This window comes from Pectinophora gossypiella, chromosome 16 (assembly GCF_024362695.1).
Source record: "Pectinophora gossypiella chromosome 16, ilPecGoss1.1, whole genome shotgun sequence".
In the NCBI taxonomy this organism is placed as follows: Eukaryota; Metazoa; Arthropoda; class Insecta; order Lepidoptera; family Gelechiidae; genus Pectinophora; species Pectinophora gossypiella.
Window position 1 is genome coordinate 8,748,857 of NC_065419.1, and position 14,519 is coordinate 8,763,375.

General features: G+C 37.6%; 1 protein-coding gene across 1 annotated transcript in view; it reads left to right on the forward strand.

The window, feature by feature from the left end:
• LOC126374083 (synaptotagmin-15-like) overlaps window positions 1-14,519 on the forward strand; it is a 93,242-nt gene that overhangs the window by 43,448 nt on the left and 35,275 nt on the right. Inside the window, exon 6 of the mRNA XM_050020556.1 lies at window positions 9,020-9,108. Coding sequence (XP_049876513.1) covers window positions 9,020-9,108 — 89 coding nt within the window. The remainder of the gene's footprint in view (window positions 1-9,019; window positions 9,109-14,519) is intronic.

The window sequence follows — 14,519 nt, forward strand, 5'->3', positions numbered from 1 at the left end:
AACTTCCGTTCAGGGCATCGTCTGAGAAGATTATATTTGAAAGAATTAATTAGATGTGCACACACTAATACACATATGCATACACAATGTGGTAGCTCGGTCGTATTCGTACAAACTTCCTCTACTCGCTCAGAACGCTCCCGTTAGCGCTGCTAGCTATGAAGCGTGCTGGTTGAATCACGAAAATATAAATTCTCAGAAAGCCCGAGGGAAATGTCAAACGTTTTCACATTTGGCATTCAACTTTTGCGTTATTTTATTAGACTAACATAATGTACCATCACGCCTTTATACCCAAAGGGTGGAAACGGCGGTGGTGATTTCCTCGCCAGCTATGTTTAAGTCCCGTCACAAATATTTGAAATAGTAAATAGAGTTATTTTTAACATAACAAAACATAACATAACCAGCCTATATACGTCCCACTGCTGGGCACAGGCCTCCCCTCAATCAACCGGAGGGGGTATGGAGCATACTCCACCACGCTGCTCCAATGCGGTTTGGTGGAGGTGTTTTTACGGCTAATAGCCGGGACCAACGGCTTAACGTGCCCTCCGAAGCACGGAATCATCTTACTTTTTCAGACAATCAGGTGATTCAAGCCTGAAAAGTCCTTACCAAACAAAGGACAGTCTCACAAAGCGATTTCGACAATGTCCCCATCGGGAATCGAACCCGGACCTCCAGATCGTGAGCCTAACGCTCTAACCACTAGACCACGGAGGCTGTTTGGAGGGTGGATTTTTAACATAAGATACCTATATTTTTTATGACATATCTTTTCATAAAGGTATAGGCACTATTTGGTCAACTTACGAACTTATATTTAAGTACCTAACATTCGTCGTATTTGTTCTAGTCTGTTCATTTCTAAAACTGATTAGTTAGTGTCGTTTTAGTAAAATATTTTTAATAAAAAAATATTGGTAGCCTCGGATTTTGCCCTATAACATATATAACGTATAATAATAATAGGTAGGTAATGTTAATGTGTAGCAATATAGTAAGGGCAAAGTCCAAAGCTAGAATTAAATATCTTGAAATAAAGTGAGGTCTTCTACTGACGTTTGCAGACTTGTGTTCATGTAATATGTATTAGTGATGTCGACACAGATTTCTCTTTTTATTTAATGTGACTATATTGACTCACAAGCAGCCCGTGTAAATAACTCTATATTATAGAAGTATTCAATATTAAGCTGAAAGTAGACATAGGAACAAAAAATTTGAGCTACTTGAGTATTCTCATATTGTTCATAATTCATTTATTCGCCTTAAAAATGGTACAGTTTGCAGATGGTCAGCATTTAGCATTAGGTCAACATTTTTAGTTACGAAAATTATAACATGCAAATAATAATGACAAGAAGATATTAAATTATTAAACTAAAATAGATTAACAAAAATAAAAAATTAATAAAATAGATTTTGCTAAGCAATAAGGCTGCCTATTGTACTAATTCTATTTCTCTTTTGTTTTGTATTTTGTTTTTTCCTGTTTGTGCAATAAAGTATTTGTTATGTTATGTTTTGTTAACGAATATAACAATTATTATTTCCAAATCAAAAAGTCATTCATTACAAAACAATACAGAAAAACAATGTCATAGAATAATGTTTAGAATATAATAAGCTCATTTAAGGGTAAAGGGCGTTAGTCTTCTATCATCTCACCATCTGTGGCAAAGACCTCCCCGTCTTCTTTATCATCACAGAGCCACGCTTTTGTCCGTCCAGCATTCTTGTCTATCAAAGGCTAATTCTTTCACTTCCTTAAAAGACACGACATTCGCCATCTCTTTAATCTGTTCCATGTAAGCTCTTCTTGGTCTTCTCCTTCCTCATTTTTTTCCCTTCTATGATGTTTTTTTTTTATAAATTCGTCGCGTCTTATTATGTGTACAAGTATCTTGCATCTTCTGTCCTCAATAACTCTCAATATTCCGTCTTCCTTATACCCATTGAATAAAGATATTTTTGAACTTGAGTTTATTCAATCATAAAGGAATATTCACTCAAGGAAACTTGTTCTATCTATCTAGTAAGTGTCGGTGTGTATAATATACCTTGACACCGAACTTATACATAGTTTTTCAAATGTATCATTTGTCTATCGGTAACAAAAACATGATATTTTTATTCACAAAGCGTATTTGTACGATGATACTGCAATATTTTAAAAGCATTTTTATAACAATAATACATTTTGTGCCGACATATCCGTTATTCAGCGCTTTGAATACAAACAGGTTGCCATGTTTCTGTATTTTTATTCGAGTATTAATTATTATTTCAGCTGAATAATGTAGAATGAAAGGTGTGATATTATAATTACTGTTTTAATTATATTTCTGTAAAGTGTTATCGTTTCCGTTTTATGTTTGAATAAACTTGTCTAAAGCTGCATCCAGTTGATTTAATAAAATTAAGTATACCTATTAACTTTCAATTAATTTAACATGATATTACATATTACCCGCAGTGAAACAGCGTGACAGAGTATGCTCCATATCCACTCCTGTTGATTGAAGGGATGCATGTGCCTAGCAGAATAGCAATCAAATCAACTAAACGATTCTCGAGAACCAACTTCACCGATGTTCGTTTGTCGACTAACTATCAGAACATAATAATTAAAGAGAATATAATCACTACGATAATATGGAATCGACACCAGCGCTTCTGGCAGCGTTTGAGCGTTCAGTTTTCTTTGAAGGCATAGATGAGAATCTGTCGATGACGGTCGTCGGTGAAGCTTGGCAGATGGCAGTACTTATAGAATTCATAGAGTAGTTACACTGCTGGATGTAAAAACTGATACTTTGAAAATGAAACTCTTTTAAAAATAAAAATGAAAAGGAAAATACTTGTTCTGCTTGAAAAAGATCCTACTAATATGTTACAAAGCGCATGTTGTTATATTACGATAAAGATGTTCCAGATTATATAACTAACGTTTTAAATTACAATACATACCTACATAAACTAACGCCCGTAATTCCTAATGGGACAGGGACAAGTTTTCAGAATATAACTTGCAGCCACTGTCCATAATCGTACGAAGTCTAAAGGTTAGGTTACACAGTGCGAGCAGCTGATGTGACAATAGACAGCTACTGTGCCTGTGACAGTAGCTCGACTCGCCTCGCACGGTCACACTATGCAAACTGCTGGTGTCGCAGAAGACAGCTACTATACCAGTGTACTGGTATAATTCGTTTGTATCATGTCGCCCAAACAAGAAACACTGTACCCGGCGGCGTGGGCCTGAGCGTACGAGCTACTGTCATTTCGCAAAATCGTGCGAGTTGACGACCGAGCGGTGTGCGACTGGTGTGGTGGGGGAAGGCAAGTAGCGAGTAAAAACAAAAAATGTTGAAGTAACTCGAACGCGAGCAACTGTCCCACTCGCACATGACAGTAACTCGTATGATGCGGTCACACGTGCGTAGCAGCTGCACCTCAATAACTGACTCGGTCAGCTCGCATGTTAGCTCGCACTGTGTAACCTAGGCTTAAGACACAAAGAAGAAGAATGTGAGAAGTGGAGTAACATAATGTGTTATTTCACTTTCTTTGTTAACAATAATTAGGTCTTCGCATTTGTTTTAATTGGGTCGAGTAAACGTTAAGGTAAAGGGGTTTCTTTAAGTTGAAAATTGTCGTTTCAATTTATTCGTAACCCAGTTCAAAGTAAATCTTATTTCTTTGAGGGTTGAACTCAAAGAGTCGTTGGAAACTTCGCAAAATCGCAAATTTCGAGAGTGTTAAATATATAAACAAAGTAGGTAGTATCTACGTGAGTTAACACGCTGAAAGACTGAGGCGTTACTTTTAAAAACTTTGTTTCAAGTTAATGCATAAGATGAAGCCCGTATAAATGTGGTTTTGACGCTCACTGTCCTTAGTACTGTTCGGAGTTTGAATTAAGTTTTCGACATCTGAGAGTTTGTTGTAGTCGCTGATGTCACAAACCGACGTAAATGCATTTTTTGTAGAGGCTGATTTACACATTTTAAGTATCGATAAGACACAAATAACTTTAGCAAAAAATTACAGATACATCAGTTAGTAAAGTGAGCCACGTTGTGACACCTCCCATATGTACACGATTGCAGTAAGTGCCTATACTGTTGTGTTCTACCGACAAAAACTCATTAAATTTTACACATTAAGTTTTCTTATGTAAAAAATATGGAGTCCGTCAGAATCGCCGGTTACTCGTATCATTTAATATACTTTCAAAAGTATCGGTTTATGCCAGAAAAAGACAAATATTAAATTCTTCTTCTTCTTCTAACGTGTGAGTTGTAAAGTGGATTACCAACCCCATCAAACTATTAAGACAGATTGGCATTCGACCACGTGTATCTCCTAAATATCACTATTACAAAGATTTTCAGACAAACGTTTTCTTCTTCTTGTATAGTGTGGGTTGTGAGGTGCATTGCCAAGCGCATCAACCCTGATGTCAGGGTTATTATTGAGCCGCCATAGGCCGCTGACATGACTCATGTAACGACTACGTATGTACATCAGTAAGTAGTAACCGCGACCAACAGCTTAACGTGCCTTCCGAAGCACGGATCATCTTACTTTTGGACAATCAGGTGACCAGCCTGTAATGTCCTAACCAAACTAGGGATCTTCAAAGTGTTTTTTGTGATTTGTCCCCACCGGGATTCGAACCCGGGACCTCCGGATGGTGAGCACAACGCTCAACCACTAGACCATGGAGGCCGTAAAAATCATTCACTTACATTAAATATGATACAAGTACTAATTGCTAATTAGTAAGTAAGTAGGTAACTCTAAATACTTCTAAGTAATTCCGAGACTAGTTTGTTATCTATTCAGTATCTGTCGCTGCTTACAGCTCGCAAAAATCTAAGTAAGTATACGCATAACTAGCGTCTAAGATAAAAATAGACGATCTCCCTTGAACTCAATTTTCTTGAAAACGTTTTCACAGCTGTATTTTCATGCGTCGTTAAGCGTTTTTAAAAGGTTAATTTTCGCCGCGACCCGTTTCAGCTGATTAATTATTTATTTTTCGATTTACATTTCAGCAGTTACAGCAAAGCTCATTAATCATTTCTGCAAATATAATTTATTACTTTTTTTTAAATAACCGTGTAAAATATGTTATATTTAATTTAAGCGCCGCGGCGCCCCCTACAGGGTTAAACTTAATAAACAAAGGCGTTTAGGAGCGAGGTTTTTTGCAACTTCAAATTTATTTCAATAAACTCGACAGTTACACATCGACAGTAAGCGTTAGCAGTTACTTAGGATTATGTCTTAAAACAAGGGATAAGTAATAGTACGTATAGTACGTAAATAGTACGTACCTATAGGACAGTAACTCTTCGCCCCGCACCAATTCGTATCGAGGGCCGATATAAATTTACATCACCTCTTCTAGGTCTTATTTTAGTGTAAATAGTCGTAAGCTGGTTAGCTAGGTTATGCTTATGTTCGGGCACTGAGCAGTGTCCCTCATTATTCTTTAAAAATTCTATTATTTCGATATTTCTGAATAATATAATTTCTTATTTTTACCTGTTTTACTAGAAGGTTCTCTATTTTTACGCATAATTTTTTATGTAATAATTTACCATGGCATAATGTTACTTGTCCTATTATTAGTTACGCATAGTATTCATTTGTCATAACGTTTTAAGCATAATTTTGAAACTCATAACTACCATAAGCATAATAATGAATGACAATAATGACATATAAGCATAAAAACTATACTCCGAATAAGAATAGTTTTGGCACAACTTCGAACATTTCCGAAACTTACTTTTTCCCTAGCTGCATTTGGTTCATGATTGTGACTTTTTATATTTTTTACTCTATTTCATGCTGTTGGTCATCATTCAGTATACTTTTCGTGTGTAAGATAAACATGCTGGCGGCGTAGGGGTGGCCCAAGGGCCACCCCCGCCGCACCCTAACCTACTGTAATTCCTTGTAAAAATTATGACATCATCATCATCAGCCGTACGACGCCCACAACTGGGCATAGGCCTCCCCCAAGGATCTCCACGACGATCGGTCCTGCGCTGCCCGCATCCAGCGGCTTCCCGCGACCTTCACCAGATCGTCGGTCCACCTTGTAGCGGGCCTACCCACTGAGCGTCGTCCGACACGCGGCCGCCACTCCAGAACCCTTCCGCCTCAGCGGCCATCGGTTCTCCTCGCCATGTGTCCTACCCACTGCCACTTCAGCATTGCAATTCTCCGAGCTATGTCGGTGACTTTAGTTCTCCTGCGGATCTCCTCATTTCTGATTCGATCAAGCAGGGAAATACCAAGCATAGCTCTCTCCATTGCCCGCTGAGCGACACCGAGTCTCCTCACGAGACCCATAGTAAACGGCCACGTCTCACTGCCGTAGGTCATCACTGGCAACACGCACTGGTCAAAGACTTTCGTCTTGAGACACTGAGGTATTTTGGATAAGAAGATATTCCGCAACTTCCCGAACGCTGCCCATCCGAGTTGGATCCGACGAGAGATCTCTTTCTCGAAGTTGGACTTACCTAACTGGATTATTTGTCCTAAAATTATGACAAAACACTTTTATTCTAAAAAAGAATTATGGATTCGATTCTATTTATATGCGAATCAAATTTATACCAACAAATATTAGTCCAAAAATAAGTTATACCTAACAAACCAGTAGTCTTAGATGTTATTATGGGAAAGTACTATTATGCTTAAAAACGTTATGCGAAAAGTATTATGATAATTACAATTATGACAAAACCATTTATGCATTTTGAGAGAATCCCTTACTAGAAAGCCTACAGTTTATATCAAAGCGCTAATATAAATAACAATCTATGGTACGAGTACCTAATTCAATAAACCGAATGCCCGCAACACCAAATAATTTGGTAGAATATTTACCGTACTTTCAAGATTTCCTAAAGGTTCAATGTTTTGGTTCAATATTTGATCAGTAAATCTCAGTCGAACGCAATTTTCAGCTCGCCTACATAATTCCATTATAAGGCTTTGTGTTGTTTAAATAGTCCGGACGAGCCGAGTAACTCGTTTGGGGAACGAAACTTGTAAAATCGATTACCGAATAATCCTTTGTTCATTTGTTCATACATTATCTTACGGTCTCTCCTAGTCTGCTGATGACGTCTGATTTTGCCCATTCCATTTGAGGTTGTTTGGATTTGTGTAGTGGTTAGTGTTGGGATCTCCATCCGGTCGCCCTGGGTTCGATTCTTGCACTATCATCAGCCGTACGACGCCCACTGCTGGGGTGATCTCCACGATGATCGATCCTACGCTGCCCGCATCCAGCGGCTTCCCGCGACCTTCACCAGAACGTCGGTTCACCTTGTAGCGGGCCTACCCACTGAGCGTCGTCCGACACGACTCTTGCATATATCACAAAAATCACTTCGCCACCCCTAGATTGATTAAATATAGCAAGCTGATCACCCGATTATTCGAAAGTAAAATGATCTGTGTTTCGGGCACAGTCGTGTCGGCTACTAATTAAGTATGTATTACAGCCATGTCTTTTCCGGCTTAATAGTAACCCTGACACAAGAGTTGAAGAGGTCGCCCGGTCCATGGGCGACTCAAAACCTACTCGAGAGATAGAACAGCTGCTATGTTATGCTTGCTACTCGACTTGGTATAACAATCCATTCATTCACTCGAGAAGTACTCGAGCTAATGGAATACTCAAGTTCCAACATCACTACGTACCCGAAACATGTTACGTCCTGTTTAAACATGTTTATTTACACGTTCCTGAATTAGTACAGCCTAAATACCACATCGTAAATACAAGCTTTGATAGTGAAATGAATTTCTAGAGAGCAAATGTTTTCTGAAGGTAATGTAACCGAAACTGAAATATAACTTCGAAATTGAATATGAAACCAGTTTGGAACGAGTCAATAAACTCCTTCATGTTAGTAGCAAATACATATTATTACTTACTACTTACTTAACTAATTACTTAGTCTTATACTATTTGACTAGTGTCTATTTACAACTGAGGCCTCGGGATAGGTGAATTCAATTCAAATTTTATAGCGTCAAAGAATTTTTATCCCTAAAATAATTGAATTGGAAAAATGTGGTGTAAATGATATAAATGATAATTATTGGAAATGTTTCTAAACTGTAACAATATTTGCATGCCATTGTTGATAGCTGATAACGAGGGACTTTTATGAACATCCATCTATTAATGTACCCTTTTCAAAAGCAAATAAAGAGTATTTCTATTTCAAACACAAAGATCGAGCACCTCAACGCACTTCTATCCTTTTGTGTTACTCAGAATCGTCATTTGCTAGAGGGAGAGAAGGCGACCAGAATCGATGAGGCTATAGCGCGCGTATCTATGCTATAGCGCAGGGTAGGGGTAGGGTTCGAATCCCGGTGAGGACAAATCACAACAATCACTTTGTGATCCCTAGTTTAGTTAGGACATTACAGGTTGATCACCTGATTGTCCACAAGTAAGATGATCCGTTAAGCCGTTGGTCTCGGTTATTACTTACTGATGTACCTAAGTACGTAGTCGTTATATGAGTCATGTCAGGGGCCTATGGCGGTTCAATAATATAACCTTGACACCAGGGTTGATGAGATTGGTAGTCCACCTCACAACTCATACGATAGAAGAAGAATTATATTTTACACCGGTTCCAGTACATCCTATTTTTTTAAGTTATACGTGTTATTTTCCTATCCCACGAATAGGAAAGGGACGGGTAATCAGGCATGTTATATTTAAAAAAATAGAAGAGGGCCTTTAGCAGCAGCATTAGATTCACTATGCAGCTAAGTAGTGAATGAAATCGCTACTGAGTCAAATCTACAATTAAGTCACGTCTCAAAAAGAAATAAAAACTTACGACGAATCTAACTTAATAAATAGGATTATCAACCTAAAACCCCGAGAAACTTTTTCAGCCAATGACCGCAATTAAGAGTGCTAAACATTAAAGTACATATCTGATTGTTACAGCAAACACTGCAGACCTCGGAGTTTTGGACCCCTCGCTTTACAAATCGGATTGCCTTGATGAGGATCTCTTATGGCCGGAAGGGCATGTGGTAAGTAAACTTTTTCCTGCTGTGAAATCTGATCAGCATCTCATTTATTATGAGGGATATGAAAGATTTGAATTCGGGAAAGAAATACGATTTTTTTTGAAAAAGGAACATGCCTACAATGTTGACGTCTAAATCGAAAAACTAAATAAATCTATCTACTTAGTTTTGGCATTAGCAGTGGTATAGCCAACGGGCATTCTTGTAGGCACAAACGATGCCTTTGTTTTTGAAAACTGACATTCTAATCTGAAATTCTTCTACAAAATCTCATAATAAACACGATATTGCGAAAAAATAGATAAATTTATCTACTTACTTTTGACATTAAATGGTACAGCCAACGTACATTTTTGTAGGTATATAACGTTGCCTTTATTTTAGAAAAATGGCATTCTAATCTGGAATTCTTGAGCAAAATCTCATAATAAACACGATATTTTCAAATTGGGTGAAAAATTTTAAGACTCCATTTCTATCCGGAATGAAAATGCGTGAAAATACTTGCGTTTTTCGTTGTTTTGTTGAATAAATTCACATTAGAATGTGATTTTTCAACAATGCGTTTACGAGGATTTTTTTCTATAACGCGATGTTAAGGTAGTATTATCTAACACATTCATTTCATCACGCCTGTTTCCTCGGAGGGGTAGGCAAAGGTATAGTATATTCATTCACTCGCTAGCATGTATGAAGTACTATTTAAAATAAGACAAAAAATATTATCCTCTAATGATGAATAAACGAACTTAATTCAAAAGGAATACAATTTCATATTCTTTTCAATTTATATCTCTTTGTACGAGGTTCTGGGTTCAATTAGGACTTTTTTTGCGAAGAATTCGGGCAGAGCCTTTTGTAATTCATTTTATGAATTGGAAACATTATTTAGCTACGGAGATTTTCGAATAGGATTTATAAATACCAAATTATTACACGTGAACTAAGAGGTGCGTAGAGTGTTTGGTGTACTTACTATGAAATTCAAACTTGCACCAAACGTTTATTAAAATCCTCATGCTGAGTTTTGACAGCAAATTTTAACCAAGGATAATCGAAAGAATGCAAAACGTAGTTTAGTTAGATCAAAATAATAGTATATAAGATATTATACTGTGAATACATAACATAACATAAACAGCCTATATACGTCCCACTGCTGGGCACAGGCCTCCCCTCAATCAACCGGAGGGGGTATGGAGCATACTCCACCACGCTGCTCCAATACTGTGAATATTTAGGACATTTGACAACTTCTTCAAGTTCAACTTTATGGTCGCAGAGCAATCGGTCAAAGCGAAAATGTTCTATGGAACTTGTATGAAGATACCATAGTATGACGTCACCAATAAAAGCGGTACACATCGTAAATATTACTCATTGTTCTTGTCAATTTATTTTTTTATTAATCAATCACACCAATCAATCTGTTATTAATAATTTCCGTCAACAAAAAGACAATGATTATTTTTTTGTCAAAACGACTTTTGAAACTGGCTTCTAATTCTAAATTATCATTTTATAATTTATCTTTGACCCAGTCAAAATACCCTATTATTACAATACAATACAATACAAAAACTCTTTATTGCACTTCAATCACATTAAAAATACATTAGTATTATAATTAAATTGGTAGTACAACAGGCGGCCTTATTGCTAAGGTAGCAATCTCTTCTAGGCAACCTTTACTTATAGGGTATGAATTTAATGAAAAATGTAGCGGGATAGACAGTACAAAAAGAAATTTGAAAAATATAAGTACTTATACCTAGATAAACTATATTAAAAACAATACATAGAAGACAATAAATAATGATTATAATAATATATAAATACGTAAATATATACATACATTACTATGGAAGAAAGGAAACCATGTCAGTACTACAATACCTACTTTATTGCACCGTCAATTATAAAAAAAAATGTATTAGTACTGTACTTATTTTTAATAAATAAAAAATAAAATAAATAAGAAAAACTACTAAAACTGGGCTGAAGAAATCTAATGCCATCGAAACGACAAGAAGAAGAATAAGAAGATGTAAGAAGAATGGTTATTGTTCTTTACTTTAACATAATAATTAAATTGTCTTCTTATTGTTGTAATTAAGGGCAAACAATTTGACTAAATACAGTTTGAAAGTTTCATCCTACCGCAAAAGTGAAGAATCCGAACAAAGTTTTACTTCATAATGAATATTTACGTTGGCACGTTCCCTTCGTCATACAGCCTTCATCCTTTTGTTGTTTTGATAAAATTTTATTAACTTCGCGACGTTTTTGTCCTAAACCGTTCATTTAGTTTACTTGAATTTTGTACTTTTAGAAAAATAATAATGATTTACTGCCATTGTGCTTGGCTTATAATGTGGCAACATTTATTTAAGAGTTTTAAAATAACCTTTGAATATAAGTCGATTAAGTGCAAGTTCGACTGCGGTTCCGTGCAAACTGCCGTAAAGACAAGTATTATCTGATAATAGTATGAATTGTGACACTTATTTAAATGTTTTTTTTTCTCGTTGAAAGACAAGATTATATTTTAGTTCTATCCTAGAATCCTAAATTTATTAATCAGAACGTGTAATGCTGAGGAGAAGCAGCGAAAGAAACCAAAATATGGTTTCCTCATAATATAGTAAACCTACACCCCACCCCCTCCGGTTGATTGAGGGGAGGCCTGTGCCCAGTAGTGGGACGTATATAGGCTGTTTAAGTTATGTATAGTAAACCTAGCGGAGGCGTGATAGCCCAGTTGGAAGAACGCTGACTGTCATTGTAAGGTCGCAGGTTCGAATTCAGCAGAGCCCTAAACCTATAATTTTCGAAATCGTTTTTTGAAATTCATGTTTGTATCATAAATTAGTATAACGTGCTCAGCGGTGAAGGGAAACATCGTAAGGAAATCCACATATCCGAAAAATGCGTTTCGGAAGTATGTGAGCTAACCTGTATTGGGCTGGTTTTCCCTTCGAGGGGAAGGTCAAACAGGCAGTCAGTTCTGTAAAAAACCGGACCTGCGCGGGTTAAGTAAGCGCACCCTGTGAAAACAGAACATCGCTAGCTAAAGATAATGATTATCAGTTTCTATTAATTTGGGTCCTTTTTTGAGCTACGTATTTTGTTACAAACAATATAAAAAGGTTGTCAAGGCCGCTTGATACAGGAGCCGTGAGTGGCGTCGTGTTTCGTGCTTATAAATTTGCTATAAATAATTCCCACAGAACATCAATATCGCTTTATCTTTCTATTTCACTCTGAAAATTGTCTACAGCAGTGATGTTCGGTTCCCGTGAATATTCCCAAAGTGGGAATAATAATAATAATAAAACACTTTATTGCACACAAATTCACAAAACATTTACAGGGTAAACTTATTCTAAGGTGGGCAAAGGCGGCCTTATCGCTAAGAGCGATCTCTTCCAGACAACCTTCGGCAGAGGATATAGTACATAGAAATGTTCCTGTTAAGGATACTGTTTGTTTTTTTGTTTCAAATGTTCCGTCTTGTACCTACTCTGGTATCTCCCTAGAGGCTAGGTTTCATAGAATTTGTGTCTTTTTGCTGGTCTATACCAGTAGTATGGGAGTGTGGTTCAACCTACCTACGTATCAATGTATAAATCCGTACAACCGCTTAGTCCTAAATGTGGAAAAATCAGACTCACAAAACTGGTATGTTTTCCGTATTCGCACAGCATATTAGTAAATTGAAACTGTACGTGCGAATGTGAAGTGTAAATACCTATGCATAATTGCGGTGGCGCGCATTTCTTGCTTAACACGTTGACAGTCCCCATACAAAATGTTTTGACTTCGTTGTAAGTCCCGCTTATTACTTAATTGTATATACGTCCTGTTAAAAACGGAAATAATAATAAATATATTCTAATTCAAAACACTTCACAATACCTATTGAGTGCAATAGGAAGTAAGCCATATCTCTTACTATCCTGAAAAATTAGAACTTTCAAAGGTCGCACTCAGGGCTCTGAACAAGTATGGGTCACGGATGACCCATATATGGATTACTGGACTGTTAACGTGTTAACGGCCTCCGCAATACAAAGGTGGAGCGTTGGGCTCACGATCCGAAGGTGCCGGGTTCGAATCTTGGTGGTGATATCACAAAAAGCTCTTTGTGATCCCTGGTTTAGTAAGAACCTTTATATATCCGAAAGAAAGATGATCCGAGCTTTGGAAGGTGCGGTTAGACTTACTTATATAAATGCGTAGTCGTTACATGAGACGTGTCAATAAGAACCCTGACACCAGGGTTGCATGTTCAATCACCTGACAGCCCACGCATAGATAAACATTTTTTTCTTGTTTTATAAAATTTTTGGCTAAAAATAGAAGGACTTACATTGACCAAATTGGAGATGTCCTTAGAAAAAGTTTATACGACCTACTCTGAACCGGCGCGCGTGTATGAAGCGATTGATGAATGTGGAGGAAGCAAGAGAAGTGTGTCAGGATCGCAGCTAATGGAATTCTATAGTCTCTGCTTAATCCGGTGGGAAATGGGCGTGAGTTTATATATGTATGTATGTTGGCTAGAAATGAGGACCATTCGGCTACCAAACTTTAGACGTACTTAGGGAGGCACTTTAAAAAAGTCATCCTAATATGGTGAGGGAAATAACCTAACAGTTGTAAAAGTTGGTCGATACAATCACGTGTAAGTGCTACAAGCGGGGGCGGCCCTGGTGCGTTAAAATTGTACAGCTTTACGACATGCCTGTTTTATTGGAGGTGTTGAGGTGTGAATTATAGCCCTAGAACATTATTGTCGTGTGTTTCTTTGTTGTTTATGATATGCATTATTATAGCGGTAATTCTTCCGCGTTGAGAGAAGAGATTGGAAGTTTTAAGTATCTAATTATTTTCGATTATAATACACTACGCTACGCATACCTTGAACTGCGATGCGTACGAATGAGTCCATATTCAAAGAGCTCAAGATCACGACGCGGCTCTCCTCAATATGCCGGAATCGTGCTCTAAGCTTCTTCGGACATATTATGCGGTCTCCGAAGCACAGTCTGTAGAAACAGATCATCGTTGGGCAAATGGATGGCAAACGTGCGCGAGGAAGGGCGCCAACGAGGTGGTCTGACATCGTGACGAAGACGGTGGGCGGCAGCATACAGAGGGCGTAGATTAGCATGGCCGCTACGCAAGGATGACACGCAAAATCGCGTTTCACAATATTTTTTTTTGCTGTTATGTGCAACTGCGTTCCCGTGACCCCGTCACATGATCGAAAATGGTTGGACCGTACCGGGTTTTAGTGGGTATACTGATGCTCGAACCCGGGGAGTCCCGCATAACCACGTCTCCCTCCCGGGTGGCTTAACGCGGTATGCGTAACGTATTTCCAAACGTAAAAAAAGCAAAACAAAAGG